The following is a 26064-nucleotide window of genomic DNA, read 5'->3' on the forward strand; positions in this document are numbered from 1 at the left end:
TGGCTGATAACTAGGGAGGTTTGTTCTATTTAAAGACATGCAGTTAATGAAATACTCACTGAGACATTTTATCAAACACCTTGTGTGTAATTCGTGTTCTTCAATACCAGCATTGTTGTTCTTGATTGTGCATCCCTTCACCTGCACAAAACACAGCAACACAATTCTTAACAGTGGTATCAGAGCATCTCAGATCTTACAGGACCAAAACACTTTTTTTTTTTCAAAATCTCAAAAATGACATCCAACAACTTACTTTTAAACTCCCCCATTATATTTACTGGTGAAAACTACCATATTTGGTCAGTGAAGATGCAAGCTTTTCTTGAAGCTTATGATCTTTGGGAAATTGTTTCCGAAGACAAACCAGTAGCTCCCTTACCAACAAATCCCACTATGGCTCAAATCAAGTTCAGCAGTGAGGAAAAGGCAAAGAAATCCAAGGCGAAATCAATCATCCAAAATGCTGTGGCAGAAAGCATTTTCTACAGAATTATGGCATGCAATTCAGCCAAAGAGGCTTGGAACAAACTAAAAGAAGAATACCAAGGCAGTGACAGAACAAGGCAAATGCAAGTGCTGAATTTGAAGAGAGATTTTGAGGCACTTAACATGCAAGAAGATGAAACAATCTCTAAGTATTCTGATCGAATTTCACTAATTATCAACAACATCAGATTACTTGGAGAAGACTTTCCTGACAGTAGGATTGTGGAGAAGGTCCTTGTGACTCTTCCTGAGAGGTTTGAATCCAAAATCTCCTCTCTAGAAGAATTAAAGGACCTCAGTAAAATCTCATTAGGTGAACTAATGAGTGCTCTTCAAGCACAGGAGCAACGAAGAACAATCAGGCAAGACAGATTGACTGAAGGAGCCTTTTATGTGCAAAAACAACAAGCTGGAAAAGGAAAGAAGTTGCCTAATCTGAGATTCAAAGGCAGAAATGAAGGGGGCAGCACTAGTGAAGCTTCAAAACAAAAGAAGTTTCCTCATTGCACTCACTGCAAAAGAAACACACATTCAGAAAAATATTGTTGGTGGAGGCCAGATGCAATTTGTGGAAATTGCAAGCAATCAGGGCACATCACAAAGGTCTGCAAGTTCAAAAAATCAGATCCAAAACCTCAACAAGCTCACCTAGCAGATGAAGTTGATACACAGGAGGAGCAATTCTTTGCTGTCACTTGTTTCTCAACAAATGATCCAGCTGATACTTGGCTTATTGACAGTGGATGCACACATCATTTGTGCAATGATGCTGGAATGTTCAAAACCCTTGATGAATCTTACAAATCCAGAGTAAAGGTTGGCAATGGAGAATTTCTGGAGGTCAAAGGCAGAGGGTCAGTAAATGTTCAAACAAGTTCAGGTATCAAAATCATTCCTGATGTGTTATTTATACCTGAAATCAGTCAAAATTTGTTGAGTGTTGGACAAATGATGGAGAAAAACTATTCTCTTCAGTTTAAGGATCATAAATGCATTATCTTTGATCCTTCTGGAGAACAAATGTTCTGTGTAAAGATGAAAAACAGAAGCTTTGTTGTTGACTGGGATAAAATATCCAATCATGCATATGTGAGTGCTACTCAGGATATTTCAAATCTTTGGCATAAAAGATTTGGACATTTCAATCAAAAGGGCTTGTCAATTTTGAAACAAAAGGAAATGGTTGAAGCATTGCCCACATTGAATGGTGAGATTCAATTGTGTGAAACATGTCAACTTGGCAAGCAATCAAGGCCACCATTTCCTAAAAGGCAAGCATAGAGAGCCAGCCAAAAACTTCAGCTCATCCACACTGACGTGTGTGGACCTATGAAGACAGCCTCATTATGTGGTAACAAGTATTTCATTCTCTTTATTGATGATTATACTAGGATGTGTTGGGTGTATTTCATCAAATTTAAGAGTGAAGTATTTACAATCTTTCAAACATTCAAAGCTTTAGTTGAGAATCAAAGTGACATGCTAATTAAATGCTTAAGATCTGACAATGGTACTGAATATACTTCAAATCAGTTTCTTGAGTTTTGCAATAGCAGAGGCATTGTGCACCAGTACACTACACCATACACACCACAACAAAATGGTGTATGTGAGAGGAAGAACATGACAGTAATGGAGATGGCTAGATGTCTCCTACTTGAAAAGAAAATGCCAAACAAATTATGGGCAGAGGCAGTCAATACCTCTGTTTACTTGCTAAACCGACTTCCAACCAAAGCACTGGAGGACAAGACACCATACGAAGGCTGGAATGGTGTTAAACCTGCTGTAGATCATCTTCGAATCTTTGGCAGCATATGCTATTATCATATAGCTGAGCCAAAGAGGAGCAAACTTGACAACAAAGCTCAAAAGGGAGTTCTTGTGGGTTATGGAATAACAACCAAAGGATACAAAATTCTTTGCTTACAAACAGAGAAGGTAATTCTCAGCAGAGATGTGAAGGTTGATGAAGCAATCACATGGGATTGGGAACATCAGAAAAATATGATTTCTGATCAACCATTCACCATTCAGCCCCAGCCAGTAGCTGATGAATCAGTGGATGATTTTCCAGTTAGAGGCACAAGATCATTGGAAGATATTCACCTAAGATGCAACATGGCAATCCTAGAACCAACCAGCTATACTGAAGCTCAAGAATTTCCAGCATGGAGGAGAGCAATGGAGGCAGAAATGGAAATGATCAACAAAAATGCAACATGGCAGCTGATTGAAAGGCCTAAGCATCGCAAGGTGATAGGTGTAAGATGGGTTTTCAAAACAAAACTCAATTCAGATGGGTCAGTATGCAAACACAAGGCTAGATTAGTGGTAAAGGGCTATGCTCAACAATATGGTGTGGACTACCTAGAGACCTTTGCTCCAGTAGCAAGGTATGATACTATTAGACTTCTCATTACACTTGCAGCACATAACTCTTGGCAGATTCACCAACTTGATGTCAAGTCTGCCTTCTTGAATGGATTTCTTGCTGAAGAAATCTTTGTAGAGCAACCCGATGGGTATGCTGTTAAAGATAAAGAAGATCATGTGTATCTACTTAAGAAGGCCTTGTATGGGTTGAAACAAGCTCCCCGAGCTTGGTATGACAGAATGGACACACATCTGCTTCAACTTGGGTTCAGCAGAAGCCAAAATGAAGCAACTTTGTATGTGAAATCATGTGGTAACCATTTTCTAATTGTATCTATTTACGTAGATGATATGCTTATCACAGGAAGTGAACTTGGAATGATCCAAGAGTTCAAAGATGAAATGAAGAAGATGTTTGAGATGTCTGACCTTGGAATGATGAATTACTTCCTTGGAATGGAAGTGATGCAATCCAGCAATGGCATTTTTACATGCCAAAAGAAGTATGCTTCAGACATCCTAAAAAAGATTCAAAATGGAGGATTGTAAACCAGTGGGGACTCCTATGACAACAAGTATCAAGCTTAGCAAGGATGATGAATCTGAAAAAGTGGATGAAAGTTTGTATAGAGGCTTAATTGGCAGCCTTCAATATCTTACAGCAAGTAGACCTGACATATTATTTGCTGTGAGTATTCTTTCAAGGTTCATGCATTCTCCAAGGGAGACTCATTTCATTGCAGCAAAAAGGATACTTAGATACATCAAAGGTACCATTGATCTTGGTATTTTCTGTCCAAGATCATCAGAAGGGGCTGTGGAACTAAAAGGCTATACTGACAGTGACTGGGGAGGCTGTGTTGATGATTCAAGAAGCACTTCAGGGTATTTATTCTCACTCAATTCAGGTGTCTTCACCTGGAGTTCAAAGAAGCAAGAGACAACAGCTCAATCCACTGCAGAAGCAGAGTACATTGCTGCTGCCGCTGCTGTCAACCAAGCAATTTGGTTGAGGAAAATGTTAAAGGATTTGGGACATGAACAGGTTGAAGCTACTAAAATCATGTGTGATAACAGTTCTGCAGTATCAATTTCAAAGAATCCAGTCTTTCATGGACGTACAAAGCATATCAAAATCAAGTTTCATTTTATTAGAGAAGTTCAACAATCTAATGAAGTGATGCTGATTCATTGTTCTTCCGAAGAACAACTTGCAGATATATTTACCAAACCACTACCTAAAGAGAGATTTGAGACATTAAGACAAATGATTGGAATTTGTCGTCAAAATGTCAAGGAGGACTGTTAGACAATTGACATTTTTAACTCTAGTGTTTCATGTTGTTTAATCAAGTATTGTCTGTTTTCTTTTCTTTCATTTCTGTTTTGATTTTGTTAAAGTAAATCCCTTGTTTTTTTGATGTTGTTGCTGAGATTAGTGGCAGCATATTCTCCACTACAGTTAGTGGCTAGTGACAGCAAATTATCCACTACAGTTAGTGGTTGATAACTAGGGAGGTTTGTTCTATTTAAAGACATGCAGTTAATGAAATACTCACTGAGACATTTTATCAAACACCTTGTGTGTAATTCGTGTTCTTCAATACCAGCATTGTTGTTCTTGATTGTGCATCCCTTCACCTGCACAAAACACAGCAACACAATTCTTAACACATATTGACTGACAAACAACTTCATTTGCTGCAATGTATTTTGCCTTTGCAAAAGATAAAGCTATAGAATTCTGTTTCTTTGAAAACTAAGAGATTATATTTGTTCCAAGATAGAACACATAACCGGTCGTACTATTCCTATCACCATAGCTTCTTGCCCAATCACTATCGGAATAGCCAATCAATCTATTTTCATCTTATTGCTTGTACAGGATCCATGATTCTTGGTTCCTTGAAGATATCGCGAGATCCTCTTTGCTATTGCAAGATGAAGACTGCTATGATTCTTCGTAAATCTGGAGATAATACTAACTGAAAAAAGTATATCAGGTCTTTAATTTGTAAGGTAGATTAATGATCCAACGAGGCTTCTAAAATACTTTGAATCAATCTTAGTTGCACCATCATTGATGTAATTTCTCATTGGATGACATTGGAGATGCTATTGGTTTACACTCTGTCACATTGAACTTTTTTAAGAGATCTGTAACATATTTTTCTTGTGAAATAAATATTTTTCCTGGAGATTGCTTCACTTCAATGCCAAGAAAATATCTCATTAAAGCCAAGATCTAACATTTCAAATTTTTTCTTCATTGCAGCCTTGAATTCTGCAACCATATCCTTACTTGTTCCTGCATAAATCAGATCATCAACATGGAGCCTGTTTTAATCCATAAAGAACCTTACAAAGTCTATAAACTTTATCTTCTTCTCCTTTTAATTCATATCTAGGAGACTGCTGAATATAAACTCTTCTTCCAATTCGCCATTAAGAAACGCCTAACTTAACATCAAGCTAAAACACCTACAACTGAAGTTTTGCAGATAAGGGAAGAGTTATTCTGATAGCATTAGGGTAATACATTTTCCATTCTTGCAACATGTGCTAAAGTTTCTGTAAAAACAACTCTAGGCTACTGAGAGTAGCCTTTAGCAACAATTATAGCCTTGTGCTTCTGAATACTACCATCTTTATTGTATTTGATCTTGAATACCCATTTTCATCCCATTGCCTTCTTTTTTTTTGGCAAATCAACTAACTTTCACGTCTGATTCTTTTCGATACTTGTCATTTCTTCATTTATTGCTTTCCTCTATTCTTCCTTTCTTACTTCTTCTTCAAAATTCTGAGGTTCTCCTAAAAGATGGCAGCATGATAAGAATTGTAAATGTTAGTTAATGAACGAACTCTCCTGGAAGGAGTTTTTGATACTGATTCATCAATAGAACTCAATGAGCTTCCTTCATTTTGCGAGCTTGAACCAGTTCTAATTTGAGAGTTGGAAGCATTAGGCTGCTTTCAAGCTTAAAGTAAATCTAGTATTGTCGTTTCAGGATTGATTGATTCCCATTTCCAAACAATAGATTCATCAAAGATAACATCTCTGGAAAGTAGTAACTGATCCTTTTTAGGATTGAAAAGTCAAAAGCCTTTTGATTCATCACTATAGCAAATGAAGATACGCTTCTCCCCATTCTCGTCAACTTGTCTCTGCTTTGAGAAGGAATAAGAGCATAATCAATGCTCTCAAAAACTTTAAGATGGCTGACATTAGGTTTTCTCTTGTGCCAGGCTTCAAATGGAGTTTGATTTCTAACTACCTACGTTGAAAATCTATTAAGAATGTAAGCTACAATCTTAACATTTTCTGCCCAAGATTTGTTAGGGAGTCCTTTCCCTTTTAGCATGCTTCTTTTCATTTCTTCAATAGTTCTATTCTTCTTTTCTGCAACTCGATTCTGCCGAGGAGTATGCCTGACTGTACGTTGCCTTTGAATGCCATTCACTTTGCAGCAATCAAGAAAAGGCTTGTAAATAAATTCTCCTCCACAATCTGTCATTAAAGTCTTCATTTGGCACCCACTTTGCTTTTCTACAAGAGCTTTGAATTGCATAAAGATAGAGAAAGCATATGATTTGTTATTAAGAAAATAGATCCCAAATCATTCTAGAGTAATCATCAACAAAGAGTAAGAAATATCTCTTATTATTTAGAGATGGAGTTCGCGTAGGGCCACAAATATCTGCATGACTAATTCAAGTGGTGCTTTGGCTCTCCAAGTAGTCTTTGAAAAAAGAAAACGATGTATTTTTTAATAAACACGTCCTTCACAAATCCCAACGTGGTTCTAGATTGAAAACATACCAGAAACCAAATTCTTTTTCATTAGAAGCTATAAGCCATTGTAATTTAAGTGCCCGTAGCTTAAATGCCAAAGTTGAGAATCATCAATATGCTCATTTCTCATAGCAACATTATAAAGTGATTTCATGTTAAAGGAAAGATATTATTAGAACTCATCTTGAGTATTGCTATTTTCTGATTTGTCTTCTTATTATAAATCTCACATTGAGTTCTTCTCATCATTTTTTCCACTCTTATAGTTGACTGACAAATTAACAATTAAGGAACTAAAAACTGGAAAAGCACAAGCAACGGAAACCCTCTTTTCTTTTACACATGTATTGAAACCAAACATGCAAATCCAGACAAGAACTCACGAAGACTCAAGGCTTGACATGTGTATGCAGTGGTGTCAAACATTACGTAAAAAATAAAAGGCAGGACAGAAATCACTCTTATATTTTATTTTCATTTTCCCTTTAATGAGCTACTGACTTACTCCATATTTCTGCAGGCCAAGGAGTAGGAGGGTGCTGCAACCAGTGAAAGTGCCGAATAATAAGAACAAAAATGAGACGTATACGTGTCTTATCAAAACAGCATTCAATAACAGCCAAGGACATAGATAAGCACTCAAGATTAATTTAAAGTAATAGAGTAACGAAGAAATTATGCCTTTGGGGATATCGGCAGCTATGACAGCTATCTCTGCTAGCAACCACAGGCAATACTTGACAAATCTTTGCATAGCTCTGACAGGCGTTTTCCAAAAATCCTCAAACCAAATTGTAATAATCAAGGTAATGTTTAAATGTTTGAGATAACCAAGAGGTGATTCATGCCTCCCTATTTCCATTGAAAGACGAGATGATTCATGCCTCCCTATTTCCATTGAAAGAAGAGATGATTCATGCCTCTTATAACTACTCTTGTCTACATGTATCGTCATCATCATTAATTAATTAATCAATTAATAATATATTAGGTAATGGTGAATTGATTTTAGATATCTTCTCGACACATTGGGCATGGATTAATGTTTCATCGTGATGATCACAGCTCAACTGAAAGTAATTGTTTGTTTATCACTGAATTCCAATTCTGAGTTCTTGCTTGAGTTCCCTCCGTCAAGGAAAAGGCAGTCTGATCTGAGACAAGAAGATCAGGAACAACAAGAAGAGCTCGTTGTGCTGCTTCCAAAGCCACAGTGAAAGTCATCGTTTGGTCTCAAGGGAAGCAGCACGCACCACCTAAACTCGGTGAGCTTTCCCACTTGCTTTTGCCCTGCCCATTTACCTCAATCCCCATATTTGTTTTACTTCCAATTTTGGTCCTTCAATACTTAATTGTTCTAAATCAGCCAAATTATGTTTTATTTTGCAAAACCGAGCATCAAAAAATTTCATCGATAATACAAGATCCCCATATCAAGGAAGCCAAAACATACTACCTAGTCAGATCCCAAATAAAGATAATGTGAAGGGATCAAATTGAAAAAAAATAAAGTTAAGGGACTAAAATTAAAAGGAGAGATAAACTCCCCCCCCCCCCAAGCATGCACATTTGTCATTGACGCTGGAAAAAAAAAACGGATGGAACATTTTTTAAGTCCAAATTTTATCCCACAAACTCTAATTATTTTAAATCAATGATATTAAATTTTGTTTCGCTAAACTAAGCATTAACCGAGCAACAAAACATTTTCTTGACACCCTGAGACCCTGTATGCAGGTATGAAAACAAGTCATCAAGACCAATCACAAATCAAAGCAAAAAGGATAAAAAAAAAAAAATTAAGGGACCTAAACATAAAAAATATGAGGGACAAAAACAAATATTATTCAAATAAATAATATTTCTCCTCACAAGCTATAGTGAAAGACTGGTGCCTTTTAATTTTTTTATAACTAGGTTACTTCTCGTATTACATTACATGTTGAATAAAAAATAAGTTGAACGTAAAAAAAGAATGTCCAAGTCATAGGGAGATTTTTTTTCATTATCATTAAAGCTGATCAAATTGGTCAAATTTTAAAATTTTAAACTTGACTCCTTACTTTGTGCAGGTTTCAAATTAAATTGTATGAGAATTGTTTTAATATGATCTAATTGACTTGACAAATCCTAAAATAAAACAAAAAAAAAAATCAAAGGAAAACTCAAATAACAAAAAAAAAAAAAAACTCAAGCACGTGAATCCTAAATCAACCTGAACGATATGTAAAATTGTGGTTTGGCTATAAAAAAAAACTTAAAATGATAATTTTTTTTTAATATTAAGACATAAACATATTGGATTGATCCGAGTTAACCTGTCAATTCCATAACCTAAGGCATGGACTCCATTAGGTTCAATAATATTTTTTTATTTAATTATATTATAAAAAGTCAAAAAGATCAATTGTAAAACAACCAAATATTGAATGATGAAATTAAAAAAATACAAGAGAATATAAAAAAATCAATGTTAATATTGAAGGATAAAATTAAAAAAGATATATAAGTCAATAAACAAATTCAACAAAAACTCAATGTTAATATTGAAAGATAAAATAAAATAAAAAACTGAGAGAGAGAGAAATAGGTTAGGCTATGTGCACAAGCTTGGTGGTCCAACACGTTTCGGCCTTAAAAAAAGCCCAAGCATGTGGGCTTAAGGCGGGCCCTCATGCATAGGCCATATTTTTTTTTTTTAAGTGGTGTCCACTCTTTTTAAAAAAAGAAAAGGAAAAGAAACAAATGATGCGTCCTAGGTGTCAACCCAAAATTCAACCACCACTGTGGTGACCGGAAATTTAGAGGATGGGGTTTGTAGATTTTCATCCAAGAAAACCTAATAATTATCATAAAAACCTTTTTAAATCAGCTAGTAACCCAAAATCACCCAAAAAATAAAAAGCAATTGAATCAAACAAATTAAAACAGAGCCCAATGTACTTTTTCAAGTATGTTTCAAACTCTTTTTATCCAATGGAATTATTGACACCAATAATAATGAGTTTGGTTGTTGAAAAGCAATCAAACTAAACATTTTCTCTCTCCTTGTTATTTTCATAGGACTTTGACAATATTTGGCACTGTGGTTGAAAAGTGTTTTTGAAAAAATTTAAAAAAAAAATTTTGTTTTAAATTAATATGTTTTTTATGCTTTTTTTATCATTTTAATATACTAATGTTAAAAATAATTTTAAAAAGAAATTAATGCGTTTTGGAAAGAAAATTATTTTGAAAAGTAACCACTACCACACTTCTAAATACCCTTTTTGTCTCTGTTCTCTTTAATTCATGGACCGAAGAGTTAACAAAATGAATTTTTGAATCAAAATTGAAATTGAAAACCATAGGATTTGTGTATGAGGATGAAAAAGAACATTTCCCTCAAGTTTGGGATTGGTCATGGGTTTTCTTAGTGTTTTACACTTTGATCCTCAATTGTTGAATTTTTTTTTCTTTCCTTAACAACTTTTGACAAATTGGTTATGAAATTAATTAGGCATAGGAGGCTAAATTTTTTAAAAATAATTTGAGGATGAAAAAAAAGAAGAAATAAGTTATTTTGGATTGCTACAGTATGTTAGCCAACCAATTTTGTAATTGCAATGAGCTCAGCCAACATTTAATTTTTGTCATAGTGGTGTAATTTTATTGAAATTTCATGGTCATAGAACACAGATTGGTTGCAGCTTATATTGACATTAGATATTTATTTAGAACACAGTTTATAAATTTTGATTGATAAAAATATCAATAAATTGAGTGTTGGTTGGAAGAATCAGAAATTACGAAGACAGACAAAAATGTTCTGATTTGTCAAGATGATTAAGCAAAGGCATGCCGGGAGCAGGTTATATGCAATTGGCAGGCAGATGTCTGGAGTTTCAGGCATCAAATTATCAATCATGTCCTCATGAATATTGACCAGAACAACAACTAGAAAGAGCAACGAGCACTTGATAAAAACCTTTTTTTCTTCTTTGAATTGCCTTATCATCTATAGAAAAACAAGACAATGGCGTCTACATAACGACATTGACTGAGATTTTGGAACGAACTTTGATTTCTACTTGCAACTCGATAGTCCTCTTAGAAAACAAGACTCCTAAACTCCATGGGAGGAGAACTATATATATCCACAGGTCATCTTGGGCTGTAGATCCAACAAAGTGACAACACATGTGGCATAGTACATAACTGTAAAGCAATCAAAACTTATCGACTTGGTAAACATTCCGAAGAAACAACATGTATGTGTTCCTTCAAAAAAGTCCAAACCCAGCCCACTGAGCATCACTCACAGGTCGAGGTGACGACTGATATGATGAAAATGACGACGATGGAGAGTCACGAAATGACGAGAGCGACTTCCTGCTTGAAATGGACCACCGAGACAGCGTGTCAAGGTCTGAGGTATAATCGGGCTCGGATGCAGGTTTAGCTATGCTGGTGCTGGTCCTCCTCTTGCTGTCTTTTCTCCTTGATAGAGGTGATGGGAAACACCCAGGTGAAACACATTCAGGTTGGACATGGGTGGGTTGCTCAAACCGCCAACGCCCGGGGCGGCTACGTGGAGCAGATCGAAATGAGTAGGCACGGGGCTCTGGTGAAGGGATAAAAATGGATCTAGCTGGTGGAGGCTTAAGCTTTTGCTTTTGTACTTGAGGAGTTGGTGATGGACGACGGTGATTGAAAGGTGGTGATGGTGATGGCAATGTCGGGGGTGATAATTCTTTCTTTTGCTGTTTTTGCTGTCGTTGGATCTTAGGGACACCAGGTCGGATCTCCCATTTAAATGGGACAGCTCCAGGCTTTCTGAAAGAATCGTCTATCTCTACTGCCATCTCAGCTGAAAATTAACTAACCACACTGAGAGCGAAGAAAGCAAGCACAGAAACAAAAATGACACAATTCTCTCTTCCTGTGTTCCTCAGAGAATGTCGATAATATAGGTTTATATACAGCCAGGTGAAGAAAATGTTTGGTCACGGCGGGATTAAAGGCATGAAGCGGGGTGGCGGGGCCAGTATAGAGGTTAATGGGTCCATGCACGTAGATATCAAAAGACAGAAATTTCAAGTAATCAAATACGACAGAAACTAAGGTTGCAAAAATTCAAACATCAGAGATTAAGACATGAGAAGCCGACCATATCCTTGAGAAAATACCATCACATGAACTGCCACGTGTATGATATCAGGGTACGTATAGACTATAGATTAAACTTTTAATACATAATATTGTCTTCCACGCCTTTAGCTTTTGTTGTATGAGCAATCATAGCATGAGATCATGGACATTTCAGCAGATTTACTTGTAAAAATTAAACAGTAGTCTAGGTCACATCAAATAAGCCGCACAGGACAAAACATGGCATCCTTGACTAATGCAAATTAACTACTACTACCATGAGCTGTATTGAATTTGGACTCCAAAAGTAACTGTAATGATCTTGTGCACCATTCAGAATTTCAAATATTACAAATGACCATGCACCATATGAAGCCTCTGGCTGTCTGGCAGCCCGACAAGCCTGCAACGGTGGAATTGCCACTTGTAAGTTGTGTTCCTAAATCATAATGCAAACGTGAAAGGGCTTTCAAATACGCGAGGAGCTATAATCATATCAACTTCAAACTTAGGTGGGGGTAAGGATAACCAATAAGAACGCCTTTTTGTCCCAGCTTTCAGCAGTATTTCCACTAACAACTCTTAAACCAAATAATCATAGGCTTCTCATTGATAGATTTCTATGCCTTCAGAAGGTTGCGAGTTTCAGGCACTCGATCGAAAAGAAAAATGGGCATGTAAAATAGAGAGAAATTTGGCAACCACTTCTTTCAATCTTTTAATCAATTGGGGTTCAAATACATGAAAGTATTCTAAGTAGCCACCAATCCCACTGGGAGGAAGAAAACGATTGAAAAGCACATGCATAAATATTTTGTAGGTAACTCTTCTGTTAAGAATTTCTTTTACAGAACAGTTTCCAAAAGTGGAGCATTATACCGTACATGATCTCACCATGTGCTGCATCTCAATCCAAGCTTGAATGCTAGCTAAATATCATAAGAGAATTCTTGTGGCATGTTGCAAAGAGCTCGCATTGTGTTGCTAACCACATCCAGCAGCTGCAAATACTCATCCGCACCATCAACAAGACACTGCAAATACAGAAAGGCATAAAATATAAATATTATGTTCAATAGGGGCCACTATGATATCGTGTGCCTTCAAAAATTTATACCCGGAAAATGAGATAAAGATAGAAACAAGAATATTTGGAGATACTTGATTGAAATTGATGGGTCAAAGAAGCTCCTTATAAAAAAAAGGTGAAAATAGTGAGATTCAGTAATGGGGAAAAACAAACTTCAGTGGTTCTCTCTCATATGCATCATCAGCAATGGTGGTGAAATGGAAGGGGTGACAGCATGATCAATTCGAATACAGCATTATAACCATTTTCTTCTAAAAAAAGAGCAAATTATGATTTTCTATCAGCAGCAATACTGGACCACCCAAGTTCCTAACTGGTTTATAATATAAGACACTCTTGCCAAGTACTCTTCGGCTTTTGTTATTATTAGTTAATCTTGTGTGAAAAAATAAACGAGCTTCTGAGAAAGTAACCTTATCAGCCATAGCCAAACTCTTGCATATGCGAACCTTTTGCTCATCTGATATGTCATCTTCTTCAACCACCACCTCAAATAACTGGAAGAAATCTCATATGAGTAGCACATTTATCTGTCAATTGAAAATTGGACAATGGCAATGAAAGCTGGTTAAGGATAGAAAAAACAGAACCTGAGCAAGCATCTGAGAGACTGGATATCCTTCTGCAATTACATATTTTACTTCCTTGTTCGCCACATCAAAGTCACCACTTTTGCATGCTGCATAAATTGCCTCAGTAACCTCTCGTGGAATGGCCTGATAAACCACAACACCATGAAAATCCAGGCACAAAAGGAATACCATGCATAACAAGAATATACATTTCCAAAACAAAAGGCCCAAAAAGTTTTTAATATAACCTACCCCTGACACACTTATGAGGTCTTTGGATGAAATTGACGATCCAAATAGGCGAGCAGCTCCCTACAATAAGCATACGCTGAAGTTCATCTATAACTGAGAGATGGGAAACTTGAAAAGAAGACAATGCATGAGCTAATGACTGGGTATTGCCTGCTTTCAAAATGGAACTTTCAAATAAAATGATCAAAACAGTCAGAAAAACAAATGGTCACAAAATTAGGATCTTTGATATTTCATGTTCTTATGCTAAGGGCTCTCGTCATTTTGTTCTCGTCCAAATTCAATTCAAAACAGATCAACAAATTGCAAAACATACATTTGGACCCCTGTCTAGGATGATCATTCAAATATCACACACCAAAGGCTTACTAGTAGTACTAGCTTTTTTATGGAAGCACTCTCCGTGAAAGGGCTTGGCTGAGCAGGTCTATCGAGAATCTCATCTTCGATTGTGTTACATCAGAAATTCTAATATATGGTATATTTCTTTTTGAACCTGATAGATGTTTCTGATCCTGATATAATCATAACAGGCCTAATCATCAAAAGCTAGACTTTGAGATTATGTTTGCACGATAAAACAATCCAATCTAGTGAAACAAGTTTTCATGCTTGATGAAGGTCAAAAAACTGTCACTCATTTGAAGCAATATTCATAAAGGCAATGGTAAACTCAATAACATTAAATTATGCTCTGTTCTATCTCATGGAATAAAAAATGCCATAAGAAATCAATATTTTAATGTGAATAGTCCCAGCAAGTGATAAGGATTCAAGGATAGTCTGCTTCATGCCTTCTGGACCAAGAGGAAATGAAAAGAATTTGTAGTTTAGTTTGTACAAGTAGCAAGACCATAACTCTTGGTTAACTAAATCAATGAGCAAAACACAAAAATAATGGAGTACAGAATATAAGCATGATAGTCATGACATGAAATGGGGGGAAAAAGAGAGAAAAAAAAGCATCACTTACTTGCAAGTATGTGATAGCCCGGCGAAGATCACCTTGTGAGACAGAGCTTAAGGTTGAGAGAGCCTGCAGTGGTACATTACATGTTTTTGCTAGGAAATCAAGCCACTGAAAAAATAGGAATGAACGTGGCAAGCTCTGCATACCTCTGTGTCCAGAGTGAGGCCTTCTTCATTACAAATGTGCAATATACGATTGCTCATGATTTCTTCTGGAAGTGGCTTGAACCTGAATTTTGCACATCTTGAAGCAAGTGGCTCTATGATCCTGCAAAAAACACAATCCCCTGAATTATGAGTGCAAATCATGCAATAATATTTTTTTCTATCCAAAAAAAAGAAAAGATCAGGACTAATGGCCATAGAGTTCACAGAAGAAATTTGCAGTGGAATCGTCATTGCACCTAAGCATCACCCCATTGATGAACCCATACAATGACTCCTTGTTTTATTAGGAAAACAGATGCAAGATGGAGGCCATTTACGTCAGAAAACTATGTTTCACAAGTACATCGTGCCCCCAGAGTGCAGTAACAATCTTACTAATCGCAGAATCCCCAACAATCATCAAATTATGTGTAATGAGATGTTGTATGAAAACTAAGCAATGTAGAATTGGCTCACCTGCTAATGTAATTACATATGAAGAAGAATCTAGTAACTTTGGAGTAAGTTTCCATTGTACGTCTCAGGGCATTCTGTAATGTATTGCATAGATTCCAAGTGAGATAGCATCCATGTAGTTCACATTATTTGTGTAAATAACCAATCATAAAGGGAAGAAAGAAACATGCCTGAGCATCTTCAGTCATCGAATCTGCCTCATCTAGGATGATAATCTTATAAGGTGGACAAGGGTAAACCCTGTAGCATTGGAAGCATAAAAGGCGAATGTGAAGGGCAAGTTACAATCATGTTCTAAGTTGAAGACAAAAGTTATTGCAAGAAGAAGAGTGTGCACCCTTGACGCTGACCAGAACCTACAGCCACAGCAGCAAAATCCTTGATCTTAGTCCGAACAACATTGATTCCACGGTCATCACTTGCATTTAGTTCCAGAACCCTAGACTTGTTGAGTTCAGGCCTGTAAGAGATTGTCATCAATGCAGAGAACATTTTCCAACAAAAAAACACAGTATTGCTGTAAAATTAGCAGTACCCGTAGAGCTGGTGTGCGATGGCCAGGGCAGTGGTGGTTTTTCCGGTACCAGGTGGGCCATAAAAAAGCATGTGTGGGCACTGCAAAAAGGGAAAAAAAAAAAAAAAAAAAGCAGAGTGGTAGAGCTAGGGTTTAAACTGAAAAAAAAAAACACATATATATACAGTAAAATTGAAGGGGTAATAGATAGTGAGAATCTGCATCTCGCTCACATTTGCGGTCTCGAGAGTGTTAGTGAGGACGCGAACAACCTCATCTTGGTGAGCTACATCCTTTACTTGCTTTGGTCGACTGCCCAAAATAACAAATAAAAAATCAGTGTTTTAACAGAAACGTAAACACTATAATTGAGGGAATTGAAGAGCGATATTTTATTTAGTTACTATTTCTCCACCCATGGCTGTGAGCTCTGCAATAATGGCGCCATGCCTCTGTCTTAGGTTTGTTTGTGAGATATGAATGATAAATTGTGGGGGAGGAGGGAGGGAGGGAGGGAGGTGTTCCAACTTTTCCCGCTTTTAGTAGAGTTTCGGCCTTTGGGCCGTGGGTTTGTTCTGTACAATGGTTGTGATGTCGACAACCATGAAACGCAGCGTTTTACATTTAATGAGAGGCCATGTCTCTTTACCTGACACGTTTCATGCTGATGTGGTTTGTTTCTATGTTGTACGCACTTGACATGTGTCATGTTAACATTACTTCTGTTTTACATTTTTTTGAAAAATTACTATGAGTTTAGTCTTTTTTTTTCTTTACCTTAGTTCTTTTAAAAATCATAATTTAGATCCTATTTATACATTAATAAAATTTTACGTGGCGCAAAAAAAATCAATGTAAAAATTGAGTTATTTATAAAATTATTATTATATTTCATTTAATAATAAAAAAATTATTATTGGAATAAAATGAAAAATAGTAAGATGCCTGACTTATAACTATTATTTTTATTTTTCCTCTTATCTCTCTTTTAGACGATGCCTGACTTCCTACTCTCTTTTGTCTTTCCATTCCTAATGTCACTTCCTAGCGTTCTTCTTAATATAATTCACATGTCTTCTATACAATAAGAGTAAAACAAATATAATAAGATGTGATGCTTCAAACACCTAACATGTCTTATGCGAGCAAAAACAATTTAAACTGTCAAATATAATAATAATTGTTTTTTAATACTTTTTACTTTTAAATGAAATAATAATAATAATAAAAAATTTATCATTATTATATTAAATGATATTACTTACTACTATTAATACATATTATAGATGTTATTGACCATTCTATTTGACTATTAAATAGAAGAATAATTGTAGGGATATTGATATAATTAATAATTGTGATATATAATTTAATTATTATTAATATGGTAGTGTTTGATTTTATGGTAGTAGTTGCTTTTCAAAATATTTTTCACTTGGAATTGCATCAAAATAATATTTTTTTTTATTTTAAAAAATTTATTTTTGACATCAGCATATCAAAAATATCAAAAAATTAATTTAAAAAAAGAATTTTTTAAATTTTTTTGAAAAGCACAATGTGGTCACAAAGACAAAGATGACCAAAATAAAGAAGCAAAATGAATCAAGACATAGCTACTAGCCAAAAAATTTATTACCTTGTCAAAGCTACCATTCACACAGGTATTTATCCATGATCAAAATGGTCCAGCACCCTGAGGATAGGTTATGGTTGTTTGATCTATTCAGCTCTTTTCCCTCACAATACAAACATATCATTAAAATATTCTTCATGCCTTGTGAGTACACACACATATAACCCCTGAAGTGGATGCTTCATTTGATTTCTTTTTTCTCTTCTTTATCATAGGTTTAGTTTAGTTCTTATTTTTACACTTAAAATTTAATAAAATATAAAATAAATATAAATATTAAACTAATAACGAATGATAAACATCTATGTTTTCCTTTTTTCTTCAAATTACGTTGGATGTTTGGCATGGTTTCAAGTTGAATAAATTTCATAAGTGAATTGAAGAATAAAAACAAAGATTTATAAGAATTTTCAAAATAGATAAAAGGATTAAAAATATTAAAAATATTGGAAGAGAAAAAAAGGTATAATTCTAACACATTTTGGTAAAACAAATTAGGAAAATAACATAGGTTAGAAAAGTATTTAGGAAATAGCACAATTTAAACACAATCGCGTTTATAAATGTTGGTTTTGTGCACAACTATTATTAAGAATACCATTTGTTTAGTCAAAAGTCAAAATGCATGTCTTATGCAAATTAATCAATATGTACAAAAATCAACCCAAGACTTTATGAAGATCTAATGGTCAAAATATGAGATTTGAGATCCAATAGTCAATACAAAAGGAGATAAGTTGATATGGTAAGAGAGAGAAATGGAGAAGAAAAAGAAGAGAAAGAAAGAATGGGCTACTAAGGACACATTGGGTCGTTGTTTTTCACATATCTGGTATCATTCAAAAGATATCGACGAGACGATTCTAATTACATATTGAAAAACCACTAAACAAGGTTATAATTAATCTTAATTTATCCCCAAACAAACCTTTAACCAATTACAACCTCATTTGGTGGTCTACCAAAGTATGGTTAGAATAGTTTTTTTCAAAATATTTTTAACAATATTAGGTATGTCAAGAACAAAACCCCGGTATGTGTCCAATGACCCATCCTTTCTTTTTTTCTTCCTTTATTTATCTCTTTTACCCTTATAAACTTATCTTTTCTCTTTTTTCAGTCATTGGATCTTTATAAATTTTTATGTTGATTTTTGTACATGTTAATTAATTTGCATAAGACATGCATTTTAGGTTATGATTAAACCTAGTAGCAGTTGTGTACAAAACCAATATTCAGAAAACACAGTTATATTTAAATTGTGTTATTTCCCAAAAAAAAATTTCAACCAATGTCATTCTCCTAAAACTTTTACTAAATTATGTCATCTTTTTAAAAACAAATCAAGTCTTTTACCACTCTAACATAATTTGATAAAAGTTTTATGAAAATAACATCGGTTATAAAAGTATTAGAGAAATAACACAGTTTGAACATAATTGCTATCGGGAATAATGATTGTTTCAGTATTCATCTCTCATTCAAATTAATTAACATATACAAAAGTCAACTCAAAGTTTTATGAAGATCCAATTGTCAAGAAAAAAAAGAAGAAGAGATGAGTTGATATAGCATGAGAAAGAAAGGACGAAAAAAGAATGGGTCATCGGGATACAACGAGACTTCATTTTCAATATGCCCAATATTGTTATAAAGACCACCAAACAATGTCGTAATTGGTTAGGGGTTTTGTTCATGGTTAATTTATAGTTAATTATAATCTGTTTGATGATCTTTTAAAGTATAGTTAGAATCATCTCGTGGAGATCTTATAATGGTATTATGTTTTTTGAAAATGAATCCCTAACGTGTCCTTGATAACCCATTCTTTGTTTATCTTTTTTCTGATCTCATTTTTCTCTCTTGCCAATCACTTTATCTCTTTTCTTTTTTTTGGTCATTAGATTTTGAATCTCATCTTTTAGTCATTGGATCTTCATAAAATTTTAGGTTGACTTTTGTTTGGGTTAATTAATTTGTAAAAGACATGCATTTTTTAAAGATGACTAAATAACTAGCGGTTGTATACAAAATAAATATTTAGAAATATGATTTATATTCAAGTTGTGCTATTTACCAAATATTTTTTTTCAACCTATGTCATTCTCCTAAAACTTTTACTAAACTATGTCATTTTTCAAAAAAAAAAAAAAAAAAAACTGAAATAAATGCCAAATTATTCATTGGTCTACATCTCCTTCAAATCTATCTAATGTACAATTCACATGAAAAAACCTAAATCTTTTGATAACTTGACTCTTTACCACTATGCACACTCTTAGTGGTAAAACCCACCTTTAATAATGATGGGGTAGGAAAGATGTGTCAATGATTATAACAAGAATATCTACAGTCCATATGCCATAAAAAGATCCCTCATTGTAATTGAATCTCAATCTTTATTTGTTTCCTCGCCTTTCTTTAAATTCTGCCTATATACACTCACTTTCTCTTATCTTCCTTCTTTATCTAATATTAAAGATTGTTGAAGATGCTAATAAGAAAGATGATAGGAATTCAAATAGTAATATTTATAGCGATATTCAAATTGTGTTATAATGTATCAGTATATCACACACACACACATGATATGTCTGCTTCAAAAAAAAAAAACAATATTAAAAGGGTTAAAAGTAGGGTAATAACCCAACATACCTAAGCTTGGTAAAATGCCAAGCCCAAATGACATAGTTCTAGCTTCCTTCCAAGCCCAACACTATTGGGTTTATTTATACATTGAGCCCAAGTACATGTAGGTCTAGCAAGTTACTAGACCCGACACCTTTAAGTTTTGTTAAACCTAAGGGTATGGAGAGGTGTCAGACCCAACGTTCATAGGTCAACTATGCGTTAAACCCAATTATACATAGGTTTGGCAAGATACTAAACTCAACACCTTTGGGTTCAACTATGCACTAAACCTAAATACATGTGGATCTGGCAATATATCACAACAAATATCCTTGGGTTTAGCTACTTGTTAAGCCAAAGTACACATGAATTAGACGAGATGTCAAACCCAACACCCTTGGGTTCAACTACACACTGAGTCCAAGCGCATATAAATCTGAAAAGATATTGTACCCAACACCTTTAGGTTCAACTATGTGTTAAGCCCAAATATATATAGGTCTCATAAGATACCAGATTGGGTTCAACTATAGGATGAGCCCAAGTATATATGGATCCATTAAGTTGTCAAACCCATCACCATTGAGCTAGGAATCATTTCATATCCAAATACATATGGAGTTTATAATATTTTTAGGTTTTTTTTTTTATCACAAAGATTTGTTTGTTTTTTCTTATGTCTTTCAATATAAATTATTAAAAGTCAAGAATGATCATCTCCCTACATCCCTAGATGTACAAAAGTGTCATAAAATGCCTACCATATTTCCATCATACATTAATATTGTGTAAGATTTATTTATTTCTTGTTAATATTGTATATGAGATATTTATTCATCATTAATGCTATCAAGAGGAGATGACATTTCAGCCCCTCTATTCAAGCAACATGACAAAGTTCAAAGGCTTTATATACCATCTTGACCATCTAAGTAAAGGGTTCACACTTTTCCTATTATCTAAATATTTATACTTTTATTTTTAGAGCATTTATCATTCATAACTAAGAATAAACATTTTTGTTCTTATAATTTAAATCTCATTCTTTCATTTATTGAAATCCCTTATCAAATGTCACTAACTTTATCATCAGAAGCTCATTAAATCCCACCAAAAGGACTATTTTGTAAATGTCAAGTTTTCTATCACTAATCAATTATTTCTTGAATTCTTGAGAAAGGAATATTTATGTAAAAGTGTGATCATCATCTATCCAAACACTTAAAAAACCCTCATTCCTGAAAATATTGGATTTTCAAACATCATCAATTAGTGTCGTCTGGGAGAAATTGATCAAAAAGTTATCAACTATTCTTTCTAAACTTGTTTTTGACATCCCTAATCCCCATTAATGGTAGACAATCAAGATACCCTTATGATAGAACATGTCACATGCCTCTTTACAGTTACTCTCATGCTTGTTGCATCAAAGTTTCAACAACTCATTAATCAGGTGCAAGCCTTAGCCAAGCCCTGTTGGCATCCTTAAGGCAATATCAAACATTGTCACCCTAACAAGTTCTAGCACATAAGGTAGCTCCCTCAGTCCCAACCTTTGAACCATAAACAATCCCCTCTTTTAGAAGACAATTGTATTATCCAAAAAAGGTAGAGCAAAATGACTTGGAAAGCTTTCCACTTTAATGATCTCCAAGTCTCTATAAAGATCATTCTCGTAGACATGAAGCTCTCCTAATTAATGATCATTCTAAATATGATCCTTCTAGCTATCGTGGGATTAAAGTTAGCTACCAATCCTATTGTTCCATGACATAATCATCTAGCTTCTCAAAACCTATTCAATAAGAATCAAGAAAAAATATTATAGGTAAATACATCTAAAATAAAGTTTGCAACCTTCTTAAGATAAAATGGTCATATTTATCTATGCAAATCTTGCTCACCTTCATCCCTAAGGAGTATATCTCCACCAACATGATTTTTAGACAACTATAATAGTCTTGTGGATCCATGAGAACATGTCCAAAATATAAGTAGAAACCTTGAGTTGGTCAGCCAAGATGATGATGTTATGTGCACGATCCTTTTCATGACCTTAAGAAGGTCGACACAAGTTGGGTATAACAACTTGAAGCTAGGCTCTATCATTAGTTTTTATAACTTTATGTTAAACTTGTGTTATGATTTAGTACTGTTATACCCTCCAAGAGAAGCTTCATAGAACTCTTTAGCTTTACTCAATCAAAAAAGAAGTTTATTAAGGTATATTTAAAGAGGTTCAATGAAGAAATGCTTAAGATAGAGGAAATGATTCAACCAGTAGCTTTAGAGGCTTTGACAAGTGGAGTGAAAGAATGTTTTCTATGGAATGATTTGTATGCTCTACCAAACAAAATCTTATTGAAAGTGAAATAAGTCATAAAAAGTCATAAATGGGTGAAATAAACCAATATATTAAGGTATGGGTCCTTCCCTTTCTACTATAAGATTGAGGATAAAAAAAACTTTTAAAAGAGAATTACTCTCCTAGTAGAGATAATAATTCCAATAAATGTCAGAAAAGACCAGTAAAAGATCACATATAACACCCCAATAGAACATATATGATTCATTTAAATGTTACCCTTAATCTTTACAATCATCAAGAAAAAAGACTTTGTTTGTTATCCATTTCCTATGGTGTTGCTTCCGCGCACACATGCTTTCAAGAAGTTTTGGTTATTCCATAAGGATAAAAAAACATAATATAGAAGATTACTTCACATTAAAGAAAGAAATTGAGAAGCTGATAGACAAAGGTTATTTAAAGCAATTTGTTAAAAGGTATGCCCATATAAAATGTGACAGAGCAGAGCCCAGCTAGCTTAAGTCCTATATGAGACCAATATGATTTTAAGGCGCACTTCAACTGAGGGAGATATTTCTAATGGCAAGAGGAAGTATGGAAAACATGTCTTTACAATGACTTATTAATAAAACCCATAACTTTTTACTCTATAAGATGATGTTGGTAAATGATAAGAGCTAAATTAACATCCTATCTAGAGATGTGATGTCCTAGATAGGGATAAATCTCTCAATGATGACTCTTGTAAAAACCTCTTTAATTAGGTTAAAGGGTTATGAACAATGAAGAGTGTCTTGTAGATCTCAATCACAATATACACTTACCCTAGGTGGATGGCAAATAAAGTGTTCGAACACCAAATTAGAGGAACATAAAAGCTTATATGGATGACATGCTGGTGAAAAACATGATTTTTGAACAATATTTGAAGGATCTAGAATAGGTTTTTTCTACTTTAAGAAAATGTCAAATAAAGCTTAATCTTTCCAAGTGTATGTTTGCCATTAGAAAAGAAAGATTTTTAGGTTTTCTAGTAAGGAGCAAGGGAATAGAACCCATTCTAAGAAGATTCAAGCAATATCGGACATGACTCTCCTAAAAAAGTTAAAGATATTCAACGCTTCATTAGGAGACTAGCCACCCTCAACATATTCATATCCAAACTAGAAGAATACGACCTACCATTTTTTCCAGATCTTGAAAAATATCACAAACTTTAAATGGACATCAGAGTGCCAGAAAGCTTTTGAAGAGCTTAAAGCTGATCTCTTCTCTTCTATAATCTTGTCACAACCAAGAGAAACCGATAGCATATTCCTTTATCTCAGGGTTTCTAACTAGGAAGTCAATTTTATATTGGTAAAGTAAAAGGAAGGCATACAATGCCCGATCTACTATTTTTGCTAAATTCTTAATGATGTTGACACAAGATATTTAAAAGTGGAAAAGATGGCCCTAGCTTTAGTGAGCACCTCTAGAAAAATGAAATCATAATTCCAAACTCATTAAGCTATAGCATTAACATAGTAGCCTCTGTTATAAACTCTCCACAAACTATACATGTATGGACAGTTAATGATGTGATCGATTAAGCTATATGAATATAGACTTTTATTTCAACCAAGACTAACTATTAAAGAGCAAGCCTTAACAGACCTCACAATATAATACTTTCTTGATAATGATATCTAAGATAAGCATTTTCTAATATCTAAATAGTTGATCCCCTCAAGAGAAACTATAATCCCCCTTACAGTCTATACAATTGATTCCACCTTGGGAACTATATGTAGATTGATCTTCCAATTTTGAAGGTAGTGGTGTTGTGGTGGTACTTATGACCTCCATAAATATGTCTTTGAGTGTGGAATTCGATTTGAATTTTTAGCCACCAATAATATATTAGAGTATGAAGCTTTCTTAGCAAAATTGGGCCTAGTAAAATCCTTAAAGGTTTCCTCTCTCCATTTCCACAATAACTCCCAGCTAATAGTAGGGCAATGCTAATAAATATTTAAAGGCATATAAATCACAATTGAACATATTCCAAGAGAATAGAATAGAAGGGTAGATCTCTTATCCAAACTACTAAGCTCTAATTCGATTAAACTCCTTTTAGAGGTATGTATTAAAATCTTGAAAAAACCATGTGTGCATATGTGCGTGCTTCCGTGTTTTCTTAAAAACACCCATGATTAAAAAATCCACAAATAGGGTAATAGCCCAACATACCTAGGCTTGATAGAACATCAAACCTAAATGATATGAGTCTAACTAGCTTTTAACCCCAACACCTTTGAGTTCAACCACACATTAAGTCTAAATATATGTGGATCTAGCTACATATTAAGCTCAAGAACATATGGATTTGAAGGAGTGCAGACCCAACATCATTGGGTTCAACTACATGATGAGCCCAAATATACGTGAATCTGGCAATATACCAGACCCAACACCCTTGGATTTAGTTACGTACTAAGCTCAAGTACAGTTGGTTTGCAAGATGCCAGACCTAACACCATTGGATTTAACTACCTACCGAGTCCGAGTATATATGAGTTTTACAAGCTGTTAGACTCATCACCCTTAGTTTAGGAATCATTCCAAGTCCAAATACATATGGAGTTGATAATGTTTTTAGGTAATGAGGATTTATTTGTTTATTCTTATATATTTTAACATAAAATGTTAAAAGTCAACGATGATCATTTCCTTACATTCCTAGGTTCATAAAAGTCTTTTAAGGGCCTACTATATTTTTATGAAGATATACATTCCTCATTAATGATATCTAGAGGAGATGACGTTCCAACCCATCTATTTAAACAATATAACAAAGTTCAGAAACTATATATACCATCTGAACCATCTAGGTAAATGGTTCATATATATATATATATTATATATTTTATTCTCGAAATATTTATACTCATATTTTTATAGTATTTATCATACACAACTAATAATAAATACCCTTGTTCTTAGAATTTAAAGCTAATTCTTTAATTTATTATAATCTTTTATTTTTTCATCATGAAGATGATGTGAGTTTTATTCAACTTACCCAAGCTCCAAACATCCGGCTGATCATCATCAAATCTTTGCAAACAACTTTTTGGATGGAGGATTCTAATTGCAAGCAAAAAAGATAGCATAGGGACATACCAGATTTAATTAACAGTAGGGGGACTCGATTGATGAAATCTACATAGTATAGGGACGGTACTTATAATTTACTTTGGCCCTGTATACTTGGCATTTAAAAGTTCACTTTCCAATGGGGAAAACATGACTCCGCAGAGCAGCTCAATTATTAACAAATTTGTCTACGTTGTGAAGACAAATTTGAAGGATCTAGTGACCGTTTGAATTTCGAATTCAAAACTTTAAACCTTAGTCGACAGACAGCCTGTGACTTTCCATCCAAAACCATCTACTCAAATCGGCCAAGCTCCATTAAAATAAAAAATCTCTATCCCCGTGGCGCAATCTCGTTTGTCAGTGACACTCCAGAAACAAGACCCAAAAACAGGATACAGATACAGTGGTCCCTACAAAACTACGCTCCCAACGAATACCGAGCCCGAATCAACGGTCAGGATCTCTCTGCAATTCAAATCAAGCCCTTCCCCGCCTCAATAGTAAGAAACAAATATTAAACAGTAAAAGTAAAACCT

At 34.4% G+C, this 26064-nt stretch overlaps 2 protein-coding genes across 2 annotated transcripts; both read right to left on the reverse strand.

The window, feature by feature from the left end:
• Positions 1 to 10923: 10923 nt before the first annotated feature.
• Positions 10924 to 11505, reverse strand: LOC118029313 (uncharacterized). Its single transcript, XM_035033175.2, has one exon. It carries the CDS (start codon positions 11503 to 11505, stop codon positions 10924 to 10926), a length of 582 nt encoding a protein of 193 aa, XP_034889066.1.
• Positions 11506 to 12474: 969 nt separating this feature from the next.
• LOC118029312 (replication factor C subunit 2) lies at positions 12475 to 16367 on the reverse strand. The gene is made up of 12 exons (XM_035033173.2): positions 16217 to 16367; positions 16046 to 16124; positions 15834 to 15913; positions 15636 to 15758; positions 15469 to 15538; positions 15299 to 15372; positions 14822 to 14942; positions 14679 to 14741; positions 13706 to 13765; positions 13472 to 13597; positions 13295 to 13378; positions 12475 to 12825 (listed from the first exon to the last, which is right to left on the reverse strand). Exons 1-12 carry the CDS (start codon positions 16258 to 16260, stop codon positions 12721 to 12723), a joined length of 1029 nt encoding a protein of 342 aa, XP_034889064.1. The 5' UTR covers positions 16261 to 16367; the 3' UTR covers positions 12475 to 12720.
• Positions 16368 to 26064: the final 9697 nt, after the last annotated feature.

This window comes from Populus alba, chromosome 5 (genome assembly GCF_005239225.2).
Source record: "Populus alba chromosome 5, ASM523922v2, whole genome shotgun sequence".
NCBI classification, from domain to species: domain Eukaryota; kingdom Viridiplantae; phylum Streptophyta; class Magnoliopsida; order Malpighiales; family Salicaceae; genus Populus; species Populus alba.